At 43.3% G+C, this 19,261-nt stretch overlaps 1 protein-coding gene across 5 annotated transcripts in view; it reads right to left on the bottom strand.

Moving 5' to 3' along the window:
• ARHGEF26 (Rho guanine nucleotide exchange factor 26) overlaps positions 1-17,293 on the bottom strand; it is a 121,728-nt gene extending 104,435 nt beyond the window's left edge. The window contains exons 1-4 of one of the 5 annotated variants that reach the window (XM_081828123.1): positions 17,156-17,293; positions 15,612-16,731; positions 14,000-14,039; positions 10,403-10,548 (exon numbers count right to left, since the gene is read on the bottom strand). In XM_081828123.1, coding sequence (XP_081684249.1) covers positions 10,403-10,548; positions 14,000-14,039; positions 15,612-16,679 — 1,254 coding nt within the window. In that variant the 5' untranslated portion in view covers positions 16,680-16,731; positions 17,156-17,293. Of the gene's footprint in view, positions 1-10,402; positions 10,549-13,999; positions 14,040-15,611 lie in introns of all 5 variants that reach the window. The other 4 variants (XM_081828141.1, XM_081828118.1, XM_081828116.1 and 1 more) reach the window with 4 other exon arrangements.
• Positions 17,294-19,261: the final 1,968 nt, after the last annotated feature.

Raw genomic sequence — 19,261 nt, 5'->3', positions numbered from 1 at the left:
AAAAAAAAAAAAAAAAGAAACTGAACTGGGTAGTTATATATGGAAGCTGACAGGAAAACAGGAGGTGGGGTAGGACCATGCTAGGTAACTGTCCCATAAGTCTAAGTTACAACTCAGAAACGGAGTGTGCAGGAGCTCTCCAGAGAAAAGACAGACACAGCAGAGAGGGAAAATAAGTTCATGACAAGAAAAGAGCCACCAGGGCTCCTGGGTGGCTCAGTTGGTTAAGCGACTGCCTTCGGCTCAGGTCATGATCCTGGAGTCCCAGGATTGAGTCCCGCATCGGGCTCCCTGCTCGGCAGGGAGTCGCTTCTCCCTCTGACCTTCCCCCCTCTCATGCTCTCTCTATCTCATTCTCTCTCTCAAATAAATAAATAAAATCTTTAAAAAAAAAAAAGAGCCACCAGGCAGATAGTTGCTGAGACACATTTTCAGTCAAGTACCAGAGAGAAATATCGTTCCTGCTTTTCCAGAGCCCAAGGCTCCGTTCTAGGTAATCTCAAAACCCTAACAGAAATAGTTGGAGAGTAGTCATATGTAACATCTCATCGTCTCAGCTGCCTTGATACAAGGTAGAAAAATAGTACTGCTGTCGTGCTATTGTCCTGAGGACTACGTAAATTGTGGTGAACTCACCTAGTACAACCCCTGTGCACAGTAAGTCCTCTGCAAATATTTGGTCAATACTTTAACTGCATGTCAACAAATTAATATCATAATGATCCAATGGCAGGTCCCTGAGCTACAGCTATCCTGCAAGTCAGCCACTGCACTGTCTGCTCCTACTGAGACCTTGAACCCATGAGGATACATGCGGCTCCCTGTTGCTCAGTGGAGCGAACAACAATCCCACTCCTTTGCATATCACTACCCGAAGCAGTTTCCTGCCACTTCAAAATGGGAACCACTCCATTTCTGTGTTATTTCAGTTGGATGGGTGGCAAACCCATCACACCAAAAGGGAAAATAATCTGCAATTTCCTTTCACTGGCAACACTACTTCTTCTACAAGAACTATCCGTTGGCTCTATAGTCTTTACCTCTTCAAATAATAGATATTCAGATAATGAATACTGTAATAATCTTATGACATTAGAGCACAGACTAAAGGAGAAAATTGAGGCTATCAGTACTCTGGATAAATCAACAAAATTTGAGAAACAAATTTTTAAACACAAGTCCAGCATTTAAAGATTCAATAATAATTTTTACAGTGACGACTTCTCAAATCATCATGGAGACAAATCAGTCTGTGGATGTGGCCTTGAGGAACAGTCCCATCATTGGACTAAAGTAGGAGATGCCACAAGGGCACATCTTAAGATCGAGAGGGTAAATACAAGAATCTGATAGATGATTTCCACAATCCAAAGCTCAGTATTATCATTCAGAACTCCTCAAAGTAACTGAGCCTTCCCTCCTTTTACCTAATTGCTCTGTATTCCTACAGAATGCTATCATTCTCGAATGCTGTCCCATTTACCTCCCCAAAAGAAATACCAAGTGAAAAATTAGGTTGCCATTGAATTTGATTTCATAGTAGCCAATACCTACCACAGGCTAACATAGTTTTAAACTATCACAATGCCAAGTTCCCCAATGTATCAAAGATGTGTATTAAATCCAGGAGGTAGCCAACCAATGATCAAAAAAAATTTTTTTTAATAAAAATTTAAAACAGCCTCCAAATGGTCCCTAAATAGGAAACTTCCTCGCTGTTTTCACTGCTGAGTAACTTCCTACTATTGTCACTTATGGGATTAGATTTCTGCATGTATTCATTTATTTATACATTCATTAATAAACTCATCCAATAGTTCCTGCAAGTCTACTATAAGCCAAGCACTATTTCATGTGCTAGGGAAACAGTAGGAAACAAAATGGACAAAAACCTCTGCCTTTATGCAGCTTTTATTTCAGCAGAGTAGATGGACAATTAACCAAAAAAGTAAATCACACAGTATGGGAGAGAGGTAAATGCCATGAAGAGGATAAGAAATGTTAAAGGCGGGGCACCTGGGTGGCTCAGTCATTAAACATCTGCCTTCGGCTCAGGTCATGATCCCAGGGTCCTGGGATCGAGCCCTACATAGGGCTCCCTGCTCAGCGGGAAGCCTGCTTCTCCCTCTCCCACTCCCTCTGCTTGTGTTCCCTCTCTCGCTGTGTCTCTCTCTCTGTCAAATAAATAAATAAAATCTTTTAAAAAAATGTTAAAGGGGTGCTAGGGAGAAGGTGAGGGAGAAAACCATGTGGCTCTCTGGAGGAAGAGCTACTATAACCTGGGCAGACCACAAATGCAAAGGCCCTGGGGCAGAGTACACCTTGTATTCTGGGAACATCAGTGTGACTGAGCAATGAGGAAGATGGAGGAGGAAGCAGGAGATGAGTCCAGAAAGGGAATCAGGCCAGATCACACAGCCTCACTGGCCACTGTAAGGCCTGGCCTTTAGTCTAAGTGGAGGTAAGAACACCAGAAGGACCAGAACAAAGAGTACCTCAGCATGTTTTAACAGCATCACAGATAAACAATATAATTATATGCTGCTACATAGAGAGGAGATGTAAAGGGAACCCAGGAGATACAGGAGTTGGGCTGGGAAGCAGTGGGGATAATCCACTTCTGGAGGTAAAGGAAACAAACAGGCTTTACACCAAACTGGAATAGGTTATGGGAGAAAGAGAAGAGTGAGGAATGACTCCAAGGTTTTTGACCTTGGCAACTAGAAAGATGGAGTTGTTATTTGCTTAGAAAAAAATATATATATTGCGGGAAAAGCAGGTCTGGGTGGGAGAGAAGAGAATTAGCAGAAGTAAACTTCTGGACAGGTTAGCTTTGAGATGCCAATTATATCAGAAAAGAATCTGGATATCTTTGTCTGAAAACTCAGGGAAAGGTCTAGTCTAGAGATAGAAACTTGGAAGTCATCAGAGTATATGATGCATTTAAATCCACAAGATTCGATGAGACCACCAAATGAGTACAGATAAGAGGCCCAGAGTCGGAGCCTAGGGAGCCTCCAGCATTTAGAATGGGAGGAGTGAGGAAGTGCCCACCAAACAGAGCAAGAAGCTTCAGCTGAACCAATTTTATTTTAACTCTTCTTACCCACCATTACCCCAGAGGGTCTACATACAGGACAGTTTCTCCGCCTGGGACTCCTCAATTCTGTCCCTGTCTCCCACCACCAATGTTGCCCAGACACCTGTCTTGACACGCCATTGACGGCGGCTCTTGTCTCTTCCTTTGCCACCATCTATCAGTTGACAGCACCTTGCCCAGACAGGTGCCCTCCCCCGTAGGATCTCAGAGCAGCACGAACATGTCCTTCATGGCATTCATACAGTTGTAATTCTGTCATCTATCTGTGGAATTATTTGATATTTGTCTCCCGATGAAGGGTGTCTGTAAGGAAATGAAAGCAAGGTGGAGTCTGTTTGGCTCTATCTCCGAGTGTCTAGCACAGAGCAGGCTGCTATAAAGACTAGATGAATGAAGGAATCATTCATCAATCTCTCTTGTTGGTTTTCTGCTCAATGAAATAATAAGACCCTCTTTGTATTGGGTCCCAAGTCTAGGTTTCTGATTGAAATATCTTTTTGTAGTTATGCCAATCAAAATTTAATATCCCTGTGCTCATCTCCTCCCACTTTCTTGGAGCACCTGTCTCTTGTGCTCTGCCTCCCTAGGGGTATGGTGCACACATACCCACATTTCATACCCTATTGTTCTCTCGGGAGAATTAAGAACATAAACATTGGCATATCTACTATTCAATTGCCCTTTCATTACTCAGCTCCAGCTGGGACAGTTTTTTCTTATATATGTATATATAAGAAATATATATATACATATATATGTAGATGTAGATATATGTATATATATTAAGAATATAAGAATATATATATGTATATATATTCTTCAGAAAGGGTTATATAGCTCAAGTTCCAAGTCTGCTATAATTCAGAAAAAGGAAAACTTCTAAAGGTGATATGAACAACATGGAAACTATACTTAATACCTAGATAGCTCCAAGGGCACCTGGGTGGCTCAGTCGGTTAAGCATCCGGCTCTTGATTTCAGCTCAGGTCAGGATCTCAGGATCATGGGATATAGCCCTGCGTCAGGCTCTGCGCTCAGCGAGGAGTCTGCTTGTCCTTCTCCCTCTGCTCCTCCCCCCGCCCTCTCTTTCTCCCTAATAAGTAAATAAAATCTTTAAAAAAAAATACATAGAGAGCTCCAGTAAGGTATTCCCAGTATTTGGAGATAAAGTCAAGAAAAAAAAAAATATCCTCAAACTGAAATTAAAAAAAAACTAAAAATTATAAACAAATATTTACATATATACTCATGTGTGCATTTTTCTAAAGATCTATGCCTCAAAGTTTTTATTATATTCTCAAAGCATGCATAACCTTTCAAAGGGAAAGAGGCAAAACAGATATCCATCCTACAGAATAATGCAGAAGCTAGAAAGAGCACTGAAGATCATCATGTATAGACATGAAATGATTTATAAGACACATGGTTCAGAAAAAAAGCAAACTGTAAAACCTGCAGAGTATATATTTAGATAAACACATGTAATCTTTATATTTCCCTTAAATGTATATACGTGGATTTTTAGAAGAACGTTACCAAACTGCGAACAGCATTTCTATAAAGAAGAGGAAAGAGATTGGGATTGCAGATATGACAAAAGAGATTTTAGTCTTACCTGAAATGCTCATTTTTTTTTTACATGGAGAACGTATTAGGTGTTGCTTATATAAATCAAAATTAATTTTCAAAAATGTTAAAAGAACACCATAATCTAATTGTACTGAAATGACAGGAACATACAGAGGCCAGTCTCTGGCTCAGTTCAGCAGGCTCCCAGTTCCAGCCCTCTTGGCTAGAATAGAATCTCTGGTGCGTCTCAGGTGTAGGCACATGGATCTCTATTTCTGTTTATAAAGATACAAACATTCCAGGAGACCTACTGTCCAATTTAAAAGTGTAGACAAGTATATATCCAAAACACTGATTGTTTCCACTGTGAGTGCTAAAAGCAAACCAGGCATGAAAAATGAGCATTTTTTTTCTATTTTTTAAACACAAAAGATAGATATGGGGGGCGCCTGGGTGGCTCAGTTGGTTGAGCGACTGCCTTCGGCTCAGGTCATGATCCTGGAGTCCTGGGATCGAGTCCCGCATCGGGCTCCCTGCTCGGCGGGGAGCCTGCTTCTCCCTCTGACCCTCCCCCCTCTCATGTGCTCTCTGTCTCTCTCATTCTCTCTGTCTCAAATAAATAAATAAAATCTTTAAATAAAAAAAAAAAGATAGATATGGTAAAAGGCATTAATCACCAACTAAGGTAAAAAATAATTTATGAGACTGCAATGTTGCAAAACATGAATGGAAAATTATATGACTGAAGAGATTATTTTAAGGAGCAAGTCACTAAACAACTGAAAATTAATTCAGACACGTGTGAAAATTTAAGGAAAGATAACGCATTTTTCTATGACCTCTAAATGCATTAGACATTTTTCTGCAAACAGGATAATATTCAGGTTTATTACATCTGTTGAGCTCTAGTTTTTAGTAGAAAACAGAAGATCTTTCACAATAAACACGGTGTAAATTCTAAAAGAATAAGTCCCATCAGATCCAACTGCTAAGTCCCCAAAGTGTCTGTTATAGAGTCAACTGGATGAAATTACATTTCTATAAAATCACCATTTTTCAAATCGCCCTTTCTCATCTGGCAGTTCCAGAAAGTCGTCCAGAGGCAAACGGTGTGAGCTTGAAGAGCGGAGCCAGGACTCAGAGACTGAGGTCCTAACATCGGATCTCCCGTTAAACCCTTAGCCCCACTTTGCACAGCTGAAGGAATGCTCTGATGGAAATAGAAAAACCCATTCCTAACTAGAGAGTTTAAACTTTTTGAACAAACCGAAGAGATACTCAAAATGATTTAAGATGACTGATAAAGCCCCCTGTCAGCGCGTGCAAAGGAAGAGCACAGCAGAGCAGAGGATGACTATATTAGGTGCTCAATTCCAGTGGGAAGTTTGCAGGCATGCTTGTTTTTGCCTCTGGAGCCTAAACACCCTTTTCAAAGGTACCTGGCATGTGAAGGTGGTGGAAATTACACAAACACACCCCATGGCAAATAAATGGGGTCAGGCCATGGCTGGTGAGTATGGCTTCGGTGCTGTCACTGATCTTGACAAAACAAACACTGGTTTCACAACCATCATTTTTCAGTACATGCTCAGTGCGTCAACACAGGACAGGCAGGCGTGGTTATGAGGAAAAACAAAACGACTCCAGTCAAGATTTATCTTTTATTTTCTGTAATACTGCAAATGCTTCCAGAATCCCACTAAAGGATGAACTTTAGGAAATCCTGAAGCTCCCTTTGCATCCCGCACTCAACTGGCCACACACCTGGCAGTCACTGTAACAAGGACTTGGATGTTCTATCCCCGACTAATAGTATCGATATTTTTCTTCAAATCCACAAGCTCGTCCCAGAGGTCCAAGAACTGTTGGCTTCATCCTCACGCTGCCATTTTAGGTGAGTCACTGGGCAACTGACCTGTGCGTGGCAGGTTCTTGGTCTCTGGGCACAGATCTCTAGAAGTCAAAAATGACTTTCCAAGCTCAAAGCCTCAAATCCGGGAACCATAATGATTTTAAATTATTTCTCGTATATTAGGGTTCTCCCAGGCCTGAAAAGCAGCACAAAGTTATATTCCCTGGAATGAAGACATCCTACACCTACCTACCTACCTACTTTGTATCGACTCAAAGAGATCTACCTCCTTTGAAGTTCAAGGGAATGAAGAGTAAACACTATCTTATGATACACTAAGGAGCCCAGGTTGTGTTTCTGACTACGGGAGAACAGCCACCGCTGCATGGAGAACCTGTTGGCAGAGTCACCAGTGCTAAGTACATCCCCCATTCACTTACTTCAATCTGACTAGAGAAGTCTGTGGCAGCTAGATTCTCCCTTCTATTGAGGCCCAATTAAATGTCTCTCACACAGTTCTAATTCTCCCTTAATTGTTAGATAACCACAACACTACAGTTAAACCTGTCCCCGACAGTGTAAGTGGGGACAATTGTCACCCATGTGATTGTCCAATGGAACCAAAGGAGACATATAAACAAGCACGCTAACACATTCTATGTCAGACTGAAGCCTTAAAGACCCATGCAACCCCCATACATTACTGCAAACAGCCGCACTACTCAAGAGCCTTTTGCATACTGAATGTTTCCTACAGTCAACTGATAAGAAAAGTTTCATCATCACAGGAGGCAGGCAGGTGTTTGCAACAAGGAGATTTTAAGAAAATAAAACAAGAGCTAATGCGCATGTGTGCTCACACAAACCCTCACACTCAGAAAACCCCCTGTCCTACTCTCTTTCTGGGATGAAGGCCATACCCAAAGAAGAGTTTTCTGTTAAAGTGATATATGCACGATTAGATGGGGGCTACCCTATTAATTTGGCACACTAAAGGCAAGCATGGAAAGAGCACATGTTTCTGAGACCCGCACTAACCGCTGCAGCCCCTCGACAAGGAAGGATTGGGGCATGAGGTCAGACAGAGAAATGGAGGTGCTGATCCCTATGGAGACATCCTGACATTGTTCAAAGTTCACAAAGTTTCCTCTCTTTAGCGTCCTAACTGAAACTTGGACCTAACAACTGCTAGGCTTCTAAAAAAGAAATGACCACTTTTTGCGTTGAAATATCTACTTTCTTAAAAGCCAGAGCTGCTTGCATCGTTTTAGTGGATAGAAAACCCACGTGGGAAGTCCAGAAGAGAACTTCAGGACAGTGATTATTTTGGGAAAGCAGAAAGGAGAGAAATACTAGAGAGGAGGGTTGTTCACTGGATCTGCCTAAAAAGAGAGATCGGCAGTAAAGATGTTAAAATGTTAACATTTGTTCAACGTGGGTGGCAGGTACCCAGAAATCTCTTACACATACTTATTTTTGAGTTTTTCGGCATATTTGCAGTACTTTATAAAAAAAAAAGGGGGGGGGGCGCCTGGGTGGCTCAGTCAGTTAAGCGGCTGCCTTCGGCTCAGGTCATGATCCCAGGGTCCTGGGATGGAGCCCCGCGTCAGGCTCCCTGCTCAGTGGAGAGTCTGCTTCTCCCTCTCTCTCTGCCTACTTGTGCTCTCTCTCTATCTCTCTATCAAATAAATAAATAAAATCTTTAAAAATTAAAAAAAAAGTATTAAAAAAAAACTAAAGTAAACTGTCTTAAATGTGAAAAGGAGACACAAAATGCAAAAAAGAAAATGCAGGCTGGTGTCTAAGAATGGGAGGTAGCAAAGTCCAATGCTGCTTTGATTAAATGTAATTGCCAAGCAACACATTACATACATATAAGCCTCCTGGGAGCACTAAAACCCAAGATAACACACACTGAAGTTAGAACCCACTTCATAGTTTTACATTTTATCACCAGTCTTTTGATAGCAATCTTGTTAACAAAAGGCACATGGGTACATGTATCCTTTGCCAAATGAAATGCATGCCCATATTTGCAGTTGTACTGAAGGATGTGTAGTATTATCTTGACGTGCATTTGTTAATCTAGCTGAACGCCAAACTTTAGGAGGCCTAAGTATGGCAGCTTGCTTTTCAGCTCTCAAGCTAGGTAAGATCAGAGTGTAAGGGACACGGTAGTACACGTTGCTGTTTAGCGTGCAGAGAATAGCAGCAAGATTCAGGCCGGGGCTAACAAATGCAGCTGTTGCCACGGAGGAAGAACTCAAAAAATCCACAGCTTTCTTTTCAAGGATCCACTACCAAATGGTCCACACCAACAACGGAATGACAGCCATTTAGTGCCAACATGGCCTCCATGGGCCTTGTCACCAGTTTTTCCACATATGTGCTTGGGGATATACTATCATGAGATCATTAGATTAGGGTAGGCGGCTACCAATATGTCACTTCTTTGGATAGGTATTACCACCTGACCACATGTAAAAATCATAGAAATATCCCAGAAGTTCCAAACTGTAAGCACAGGAGACAAGACTGGCCCATAAATACTTTGTTGGCCTCACACATCATTTTCTAACACTTGAATTGGGATAATATTCATAAAAATCTGGACTGCTCCATTCTCTTTTCTAAATGTCAGAAGATCTGGCAACACTGGGCTGGTGTGAGCTAAGTGGCGGCTGCTGAGGTTATATCAGGCCTGTTCACCATAATCCCCACCAGGCCTCCACCTCCACACTCACCAGCATCCCCTTAACGCTGCTTGCCCTGCCCCTGTAGGCATTTCAGCCTGTGGCATATACTAAGGATGCCACACCTTGGAGGCACTGGAAATGAATAAATCCTCCTTAGAATACAATTAAGGGCTGGGAGGGATACAGGGAGAAAGGGCTTGGTTTCTAGAATTCTGAATTCCAACACAGGGTAGAAGAAGGGAGGAAGAACCTGACCAGAAGTCATTCCCATCATCACCATACATCCATTCCCATGGCCTGTTTATGAGCTCCAACATACACAACTCCTTTTCTTATGCCGGTGTGTCCCCTGAATACATGAGATTCTAGACTCTGAACAATGCCCATTTCAGCTTAAGAGGGAATCGCTTCTGCTCCCATGTTGCCTAAGGGACTCACAGAGGTGCACTGGCTTGTTTTTGATGCAATGCTCCCACCACCCAAGCCATCCATGGGAATTCCTTTCTACTTGGTAATGCATCGGATGCCCACAGATGCTGTCCCCAAACTCATATCAAGTAAACTAAGCAGCACACTGTGACATTTGTTAAGCCAGGAGGAAGAGAAATTACAGCTATAAACAAAAGATGTTTGATGCAGAGAGGAGAAATTACTCATCAATACAACGTAAGTGTCAGACACGCTCACACAAAAGATGCACAGAAGGAAATGGAACAGAATGCCACTCATTAATCAACTGCAAGAACATACAAATGTGTCTATATCAAATGAAATTTCCAAGGAAGAACTGTCATAAACTCCCTATTATGCACAGACACACACACACATTTGTATATATAGCCATAATCATGATAAAGTTCAGGATAGATTAAGTTACCTCTGCATATACACTATCTAAAAAATAAGAAAAGATACCGAGCAGGAAAAGCTTCCAGAGTATACTGTATCAGTGTCAAGGTACCTTATTTTATCGAAACCTTATTTTCCTGATCAGAAGTATCAAAATCAACATTCTCACTGGTGTCTGAAGAGTTTCAAAACACATTTCACAATCTAAAAAGAAGAGTCTTTCTCTTTCAGGTTACAGGATCATTGGCAGAAAAAATTAAAACCATATCTAAACCTAACTTCCACAACTTGGTTTTTTCATGCCCACAGATCGGAAAGAAAAAGGTAAACACTTACCGCAGAGAGCTGGCTCCATGTGGACCTCAGTGGCTTGTGGTGAATCACAATTTTTTCATCTGACTTCTGTTCTTTGGGCTCCGACTCTTCATCAGAGTCAATATCAAGAGCCTTTTCTTTGTAGTTCTGATACAGGACAGCATTTTCTGCAAGAAATACAAACCCTATATGTCACTAATTGCCCCCATCATTATGCTACTTGTTCCAAACAAACATCCAGATTTATACAATGTTTGGTCTCCAGTTTAATAAACAACAAAGAAGCAAATGGATTTTGTCACTGAAGAATAATTACCAAAAAGTGATTTTCTCACTCACACAGCTCTGTCCCAAATTCATGCAGGGGAAGGCGAGGGATCCATGCATGAAATACCCACTGAAGCAGTTTCCACATCTCTGTCCACCACTCATGCAGGATAGCCATGCCTGTTCAATCACTGGTTTTGTTTTTTTGGGGGGGGAAGTTTAAACCGAATTCATATCCTTCTTTTCCTTCAAAGACCATCACCATTCATTTACCTATTTAACAAACATTTATTGTATATTTACAATATGCCAAGGGCTGGGAGTGAGCGGAAAATAAAAGATACTTCCTGTGTCCTCACGAGCTAAAAATAGGAAGAGAAAATAGTCCAAGTCACTCATTCATTTATTCATTCAACTGATATTTGGAAAATGCCTACGAGATGCCAACAACTGCTAGGCACTAGGGATATAATGATGAACAAAAAGGATAAAAATCTGAATCTTCATAGAATGGACATCAGAGTGAGCAGAGAATGGCAATAAATAAACAAGTAACTTTTAGGGTATGTCAGATGCTGGTAAGTGTCATGGAGAAAAATAAAACAGGGGAGCGTTACAAGGAGGGTATGTATATTTTTAAATAGGGTGGTTTGGGGAGGCCTCACCAAGACGACATTTAAGCAAAGACCTAAAAGCGGTGAGAAAGTAAGCCACCTTACAGCTGGGGAAAGAACATACCATCAGAGGGAAGAGCAAGTACAAAGGTCCTGGGACAGGAGTCTGTTTTGTACATCTACATGTACAAAGAGGAGCAAGAAGGCCTGTATGCCTGAAATGGGGTGAGGAAAGGGAGAAAGCTTAAGAGAGGGGGGTTGGGGATGAATAGGAGGCAGATTATGTAGGCCCTTGACTCAGTGCCATTGAAAGTACTCTGGTTTTCACTCCAAGTGAGAAGGCAAGTCATTAGTGGGTTGAGGACACAATAATCTTGTACATAAACATACCTATAAGCTGAACAATTTATATACAGGTGTTCTGAGAACAGACTCTCAGCAGGCGTGACCCAGTCTGGAGGTCAGATGGGCGTTACTAAGAAAAATCTAAGATCTGAAAGCTGAGAAGCTACAGAGATAAAGGAGAAAGCATATACAAAAGCCCCAAGGCAAGAAGAAACGTAATACCTTAGAAGAAGAAAGGAAAAGTCCACCTGTAGAGCACGGGTGTCTAGTGGACAAAGGTGCAAGGTGAGTTTAGGGAGATGAGCCAGACAGTCCCAATCAAGCAGAGGTTTGCAGGCAACGTTAAAGAACTAGATTTTTATCCCAAGTACAAAACGACTGAATTTCTTTCACACTGCGAAGACTGTATTTTATCCTGATTGTAGTGGGAATCCACGGAAAGGAAAGATTTGATTCTATTGTTGTAGCAAATCACTGAGTGCCTAGGGGACTCAGTAGGATGCTATGGGAGAATGGACACTTGGGCTCCTGGGGACGGACTGGAGATGGGGGTCAGAGAAAGGGAGGCGGTAAGGATGTTTCCTGGGTCGGCAGGTCCCAACAACGGCACAGGACGAGATAGCAACACCCGAAGAGATTCAGCTTCAGAGGGAAAGACTTGGCATTTGGTTTGGGACACACTGAGCTTGCCATGCCTTTCCCACCTACCGAAGGGGGCAAACGTCTGCCTCCTCTCTCATCAACTGCTGCATGTTCTGTAGGCACCATGACTAAAATAATCCCAGACTCAGTGCAAGATTTTACTGTTCTCTGATTGTCTGACATATGCATACACTGTTGATAAGATTCCTCATTCATTCTCACAACAAACCCAGGTAATAATAGTATTATTAGCCTCCTTTCATACATGATGAAACTAAGGCTTGCTCAGTGTCACTCAACTGATGAACAGAAGCAGTAGGAGAAGAACAAGGTCCCTGACTCCACCATGAGAGGTTCTCACCACTCTACCGCATCTCATCCTGAGTTACTATTCTTGTTAGTCATTAACTGTAAGAATTCTGTACTTCTCATGTACATATATGTGAGAACAATTTCTAGGTCATCATATTTGAGAAGACACAAGAGAGTGCAAAGAAACAGCTCCATATAAAAGGAAACAACATAGAACTATAAAAAAGTTGTGTCCTCCGACTTGAAAAAAAAAGCTCAACAATTTCTAACCCTTTGAGACAGAGATCCCGGAATCAATGTCATATCTGAGAAGATACAAAACATCTCTAAATACATATCAGGTAGACGCTCTGTTCACTTCATGGTCATAAAGTGATACAAAGGAAGCAAACTGGACTAAGAACCAGTTATCTGTACTACTGCTGTGTGACAATGCAGTGGGCAAGGCACTAAACCTCTCCGAGCTCCCAGTTTCCTCAATTATAAAACCAGGGACATGAATTTATCCAAACCAGCTAAAATACTATATCTGGGTTTCTTCTCCATACAGAGCAGTTTCCTAAGATTGGTGCAATGAAAACGTTTTTTTAAACTGGTCATGTTGAAATACTCCAAGGGAACTGATTTTTATAAGAAGTATATAGGGAAATAGTTTATAATCCCCTAAGATTATGTATTTTATAACTCTGGGTGATTTTACATTATATTTACTTATAGAGAGGCATACCCTTCTTCATGACTATTTAAAGGTCAGAAAATCTTAACAGTTCAAAGTATGACAGCAAGTAACTACCTCCACCATGCTCCCCAGACCTGCAAGGGCTGCAGGTGGGGCTGCTCACTCGCTCTGTTGGTTGACACTTGACCCATCTGTTTACCAACGTCCACTAATCTGATTAGGTTTTGAACACCTGGCTGAAGCAGCTTTTCTATACGGGTTACAGATTCTTAGGAATATGTTTCTAGCAGCCAGGAGCGTTAGATTTCCCCAAAATTGAAACTTGATAAGCAAACAGGAAATCAGAAGTGACACTAAAATGTGGAAAAGTGGGGGAAAGAATATTAAGTCAAAGGAAATATGACTGCAGATCTAAATGCCAAACTCAGGATTTTTAACTAAAAAGCCAGACTAGCTCTTACTCTTTCTCCATTTTTTGAGGGAGGTGAGTCTAGAGCCAGAGTAGATAAGAATTAAAAATCCAGGACATTGGCTGACAAAGTTATCAGCTTACAAAGAATGCCATTAATTCCATTCACTGCTGGTATTACTGGATGAAAATTTAGCTTAGTGCAGAGCTTTGTACTGTACTGTATAATTTGGGAAGAAGTTGGACATTTTTCTCATCTTAAGTGTTTTTGTTACTGCAGTTGGATTTCAACTTATAATTGATATTCCACATTGAAACAGCAATAAAAGTCTGGAAAATCAAATGCTTACCTTCCCCATCAAATGTTCCTTGTCCTTTCAGCATTTTTTTCTAAGAAACAAGAAAAGCAAAAAAGGAAAAAGCAAAGCAAACTATGTATGAATGAGCCAAATACAAAATACAGCTATTTTAAGAAAAAGTACTACTTCTTGTTGTTACACTCATTACATTTCCAAAAGCATACAGCAGATGATCGATCCCCTGAGTAGTTCACTCATCTGACTACCACAATCCACTAAAATGGTGAAATAAAATGTACAATGTCCCACACACCCCAGCAAAACAGCTTGAGAATCCTCAAATGACCAGTAGTTCAGCTCATTTCACTACTCATTATTCACCATCACTGTTAAATTGAACTTTGCTATACTTGTAGAGTTGGGGGGGGTACCTAAAATGTTAGGTAATTTCTTTAAGGCCATGAGATCAAAAATAAAATAACCTTCCTTGTATATTACATATTGACATTTATATAAACTGGTTCCAGTTCTCTGATTAATCAAGAAAAGTTGTGGCTGCCGAAATGAATTTCTGCTGAGATCTGTCTTGTTCCCAGAGAAAGCAGCATTTGTACACTCCAAAATATCCTTCTTTAGTTTTCCCCTCTTTATGTCACGTTTGGCAATATTTTTTTTTTTTAAAGATTTTATTCATTTATTTGAGAGAGAATGAGATAGAGAGAGCATGAGAGGGGGGAGGGTCAGTGGGAGAAGCAGACTCCCTGCTGAGCAGGGAGCCCGATGCGGGACTCGATCCCGGGACTCCAGGATCATGACCTGAGCTGAAGGCAGTCGCTTAACCAACTGAGCCACCCAGGCGCCCACGTTTGGCAATATTTTAACACATGCAACTCCCAGGCCTTTATCAGGGAGCAATACACACAATTCACTTGAACCTGAAGTTCTGGGCTACTCATTTGTTAGATGCATTCAAGTTCAAGAATAAATGGGCACAACATGGGAATAAAATACAACCACAGACAGTGGTGACAGAAACAAGCAACAACAAAGATGACAAACTATTTGTATTTTCTGTAATTCTGACAATTATTTTTAAAATTCACATTTTACCTGAATGGTATTTAGTGTATTATCACCACTCAAAAAAAAAATTCTATAATTAATTAATGTAATTAAATTACTTCCAGTAACTAAAATAATCAATATGCTCAAAAGAAATCAGGAGTTTCCTGTATCAGCAGTGATGAATCAGCAACCCCTGAGACCTCCAGACAAGCTCGAGGCAGTTTGACCATATAGTCAAGAGTACCACGCCTGCTCTACACCCCTCTGTTCAGCTTCCTGTATTAAAAGTGTTCAGGACCCAGCCAATATCGAATTTGCTGCATTTCTTTTTCACATTAGGTCCCCACATTTTGCCTGAGATGAAAAAGTTAAAACCGTGATAAGAGTTTTACTTCCTCCCACGAAGTTGCATTAACCTGGCTTGTGACGGCCAGTAACGGCATGGCCAAGAGATAGATGTGCACAGGTCTGATCAACAAGGGAATTAAAAGAGAGTAATTTCTGGTTTCCTCTGTGCCCCTCCTCCCCACCCCCAACACCTTCAATTTTGGCTCGGTGAATGCCTGGTTTCGTGAGTGACACTCCTGCCCACTCTTACCTTCATCCTTCCCAGACTGGAAAACTTCTCCTTGTCTTCCATCACCGCTTTCAGAACGGGCTGGGACATTCTGTTCTTCTTCTTTGAAGTGGTAGGACTGTCAAAATCAAAGCCACTGACCACCGCCCTGCGATAGGACGTGGATCGCAAGCCTCTCCGCAGAGACCCTGGGCTGTCCACATCGTTCTCCGCCTCGCCCTCATCCTCTGCCGGGCCCAGAGACGCTCCGAGGCCCTCCACCATGCTGCGCACCTTGAGCAGTCTCCTGTGGGGCTCCACATTCTGACTGTTGGATTTACTTATTTTAATTTCCGAGGCCAGGCTCTTCGGAATGATTTGCTGCTTCCCCACTTTGAGGGCGGCGGGGCTGTTTGTGCTCAAAACCACTGAAGGATTCTCTGGGAGCTCGTTCTCCTGTGAGGGCAGCCTTTGGAGGGGGAGTTTGTGCTCCAAAGACCTTTTCTGGGGCGCAGGAGAGAGTTTCGAGGGTCCCGGCTCAGGGTCCTTAGTCGTCTGGCCAGATCGCGAACCAGAGCCTGGGGTGTCGATTTTGGGGAAAAGCCCATTTGCAGCGGGTGAAGACAGGGGGCTGGTGGTCAGTCCGGTCAGGTCTACCTCCCGGCTGCAGCAGGCGGGCGAGTTGGGAGTCCGCTGCGGGCGCAGAGGCTGCGGTAGGGGGGACATCACAGTGCCATTCGCTGGGGATTTCGGGGAGCCCCCTAACACCGCTTTGGGAGCCTGGGGAGACTTGGGCCGTCGGAGCCGAGGAGAGACAGCTCTATATTCCGGGGAGATCGTCACCACCCTCCTATGGGCACACAGAAGCAGGGGGTTCCCCTGGACGGTCCTGCCCTCAGAAGCGGTGGGTACCTGGGTGGGAGTCTGCACAGTGGGGAGCGTCCCTCGGTCTTCCACTGGGAAATCCGTGATCAGCAACCCGCTGGGGCTCTGGTAGGACTGGGGCCTCGGCTTGCTCCGGCCCAGCAACTGAGGCTGAGGAGTTGACCGCCTCCGCCACAAAGGGGTTAAGCTGTTGCTAGAAAAATCCACTTCACTCTCGCTGTCCATAGCGGAGACTCGGAGGTCAGCCCGGGAGGGAACAGCACCCAGTTAGTCTTGCCTAAAGAGGAAAGAAATCATGGAACTTTGCCTCCGGACAAACAGGCACGCCTTGCAGACGCGCGCTCCGAGTGTGGCGGTCACCCGACTGCTGTGCGCGACACAACTGCGTGTCGACTACCCACCCCTTCTAGGGCAAAATCTGCGCCCACCGCAACGCGTGGTCCGGGACAGAAATCTGGGCTGTGCCCAGGCGGAATAATCCAATTACCTCCGTGTCCCTGCAGCGCCCAAAGACCACCCGCACGGAAAAAGCCCGCCACCAGTACACAGGGTGCAAGCTGATGCACAGGAAACTTTGCGACGAGTTCAGCTTTCTGGAGAAACAACTTGCCGCGCGACGCTCCCCTCCGCCGCCATCCAGCTGCCCAGCCCCGTCGTTGGTCCCCTCTCGTTCAAGCCGCCCGGCTCCTAGGCGGATTTACCTTCGGGGCTTTACAGAGCCCAGGGTCAGCAAGCGCCCACCGCCCCTTGGGTGGCCCGGGTCTCAGACGGAATCGCAGCAGCCGGGGAGCTCTGGAGAGCACGGCGGCCGACCCGAGCCGTCGGCTCCGCCCTCAAGCTTGGTACAGCCCTCAGCCCTGGCCCCGCCCCAGTCTTAGCCACTCTCTGACCCGCCTCTGTCGCAGCGAGAGCTGAGCCTCCCTTCCCGCCTTGGCGTACATTCGATCCCCTCCCGTCTCGCTCGAAAACACTGGAGCACACGTGGGCTGGGTGCGGAACTCCAGGGTTCCGTGCCGGGAGCTGTGGGCGCGCTAGGTGGTTGCCAGGAACCAGCGTGAGAACGAGCGTGGGAGCCATGCAGAGCTGCAATTTAGAAAGCCCTGGGGCAGGGTTGGGGGCGGGGGGATGGCGTGGTTTGGGGGGGTAGTCGGGGCGAGGAGGGTTTGTGAAATGCGTGAGCTGGGATGCGTAGCTCTAAACGCTGAGAGTCAGTGCCTTCTCAGCGCTCGGGTGGTATTAAAACACAAATCTGATGGCCTCGCTCCCCTGTTTAAAATATCTTATACATACAGAGACTGTTAGATACGCTTGCTTGTGCTTAGAGTATTTCCGGAGGGCTGCGTGCAGGCAGCTGGTCGGGGAGGTGGGGGAACTGGGTGCTTAGGAAACTGGTGGGAGCGGGAATTTTCTTTAAAAGATCTTGGATCTTTCGTGCTTTGTGTTTTTTTGTTTTTTGTTGTTGTTGTTAGAGAGGGGGAGGGGCAGAGAGAGAGAAAGAAAATCTTAAGCGGACTCCGCCCCCAGCGCCAGCCGCTGTGGGGCTGGATCTCAGGACCCCGAGGCCGTGACCTCTGAGGAAATCCTGAGTCCCAACCAACTGAACCACACAGGTGCCCAGAACGTTTTATGCTTTGAATCCTGAATTTTACCAATTAAAAAAATAAATGTAATTTAAATTACAAATATATATATATATAGGTTTCTAAGCATACATAAAATAAAATTCAAATTCCGTAATTTACGAGGCCTTGCAGGACCTGCTTACCTCTGCAGCGGTCTTTTCTCCCAACATTTTTTCCGTCATTATTCTTAGGCCACAGACACTTCAAGTTTGACCACCCCAGAACCTGCCCTTTTGTTCCTCCTTGACCTTCTGACTTGTTACTCCATCAGAAAAGACTTCCCTGACCCTTCCTGAATCAGACCATGCCTCTGCTTATTTTCCCAGCCACCTGTTCTCTTCCTTTTCTACATTTAATGACAGTTTACATATATACATTTATTTTTGTGTTTATGTTTATTATCTGTTTTGTCGTGTTTAGACTGTAAACTTCAAGAGGGCCGGAGCCATGTTGATGTATTGCCCTTCTGTATTCCAGGCACACAGTGGGCACTTAATGAGTATTTGTTGAATGAATTTGTGAGAGGAATGAAGTAACGACAGTGACCATCCTTCAGAGTGCTCCTTTGCCAAAGAGTAGAAAGTCCGCAGCACCCTGGCCAAGTTCCTGCTATGTGAGAAGAATAAGGCAAACTTGAGAGGACAAATGACCCTAAGATCTATGTAATTAATTCTGTCAGCAAGACACGTGGGCTGTTCTCCCAAGTTCTCGTTCAGCAGTCAGGCATTCATTCAGCAGAGATACAGTGCATATCCACTGTGTGCAAGTTAAGCTACTCGTTTTTGCCCTACATACATTGAATGTAATGGCCAAAAATATTGAGAGGCAAGCTCTGGGTTGTGAGATGAAGCATGAGGTTTTTCATGTTTTATACTTTTCTGTATTACCAAATGCTATACACTGAATATATATTACTTTGATTGGAGATACTTCTGTAAGGAAGAAATGGCATCAAGAAATTTTTTTTTTTAATTTTAAGAAATTTAAAGAAAAAATAGAGCCGATTACATACTCATACATACCGACTTTTTAACACAGAACCTTTTCCATACTAACATATATTACTTGTATATTGGAAAATATAATTTAAATATATTTTTATAATTTAAAAATGCTTAACGATAAATTTAAAAATGCTGAACTAATGATAAATTATATGCTTGATTCAGAATGCAATCTGTGACT

The sequence above is a fragment of the Leptonychotes weddellii genome, chromosome 1, assembly GCF_054177405.1.
Source record: "Leptonychotes weddellii isolate Sample4059 chromosome 1, ASM5417740v2, whole genome shotgun sequence".
NCBI lineage: Eukaryota > Metazoa > Chordata > Mammalia > Carnivora > Phocidae > Leptonychotes > Leptonychotes weddellii.
The sequence above is the reverse complement of the archived record's forward strand: the minus strand, read 5'-3'. Positions and strand labels throughout refer to the sequence as shown.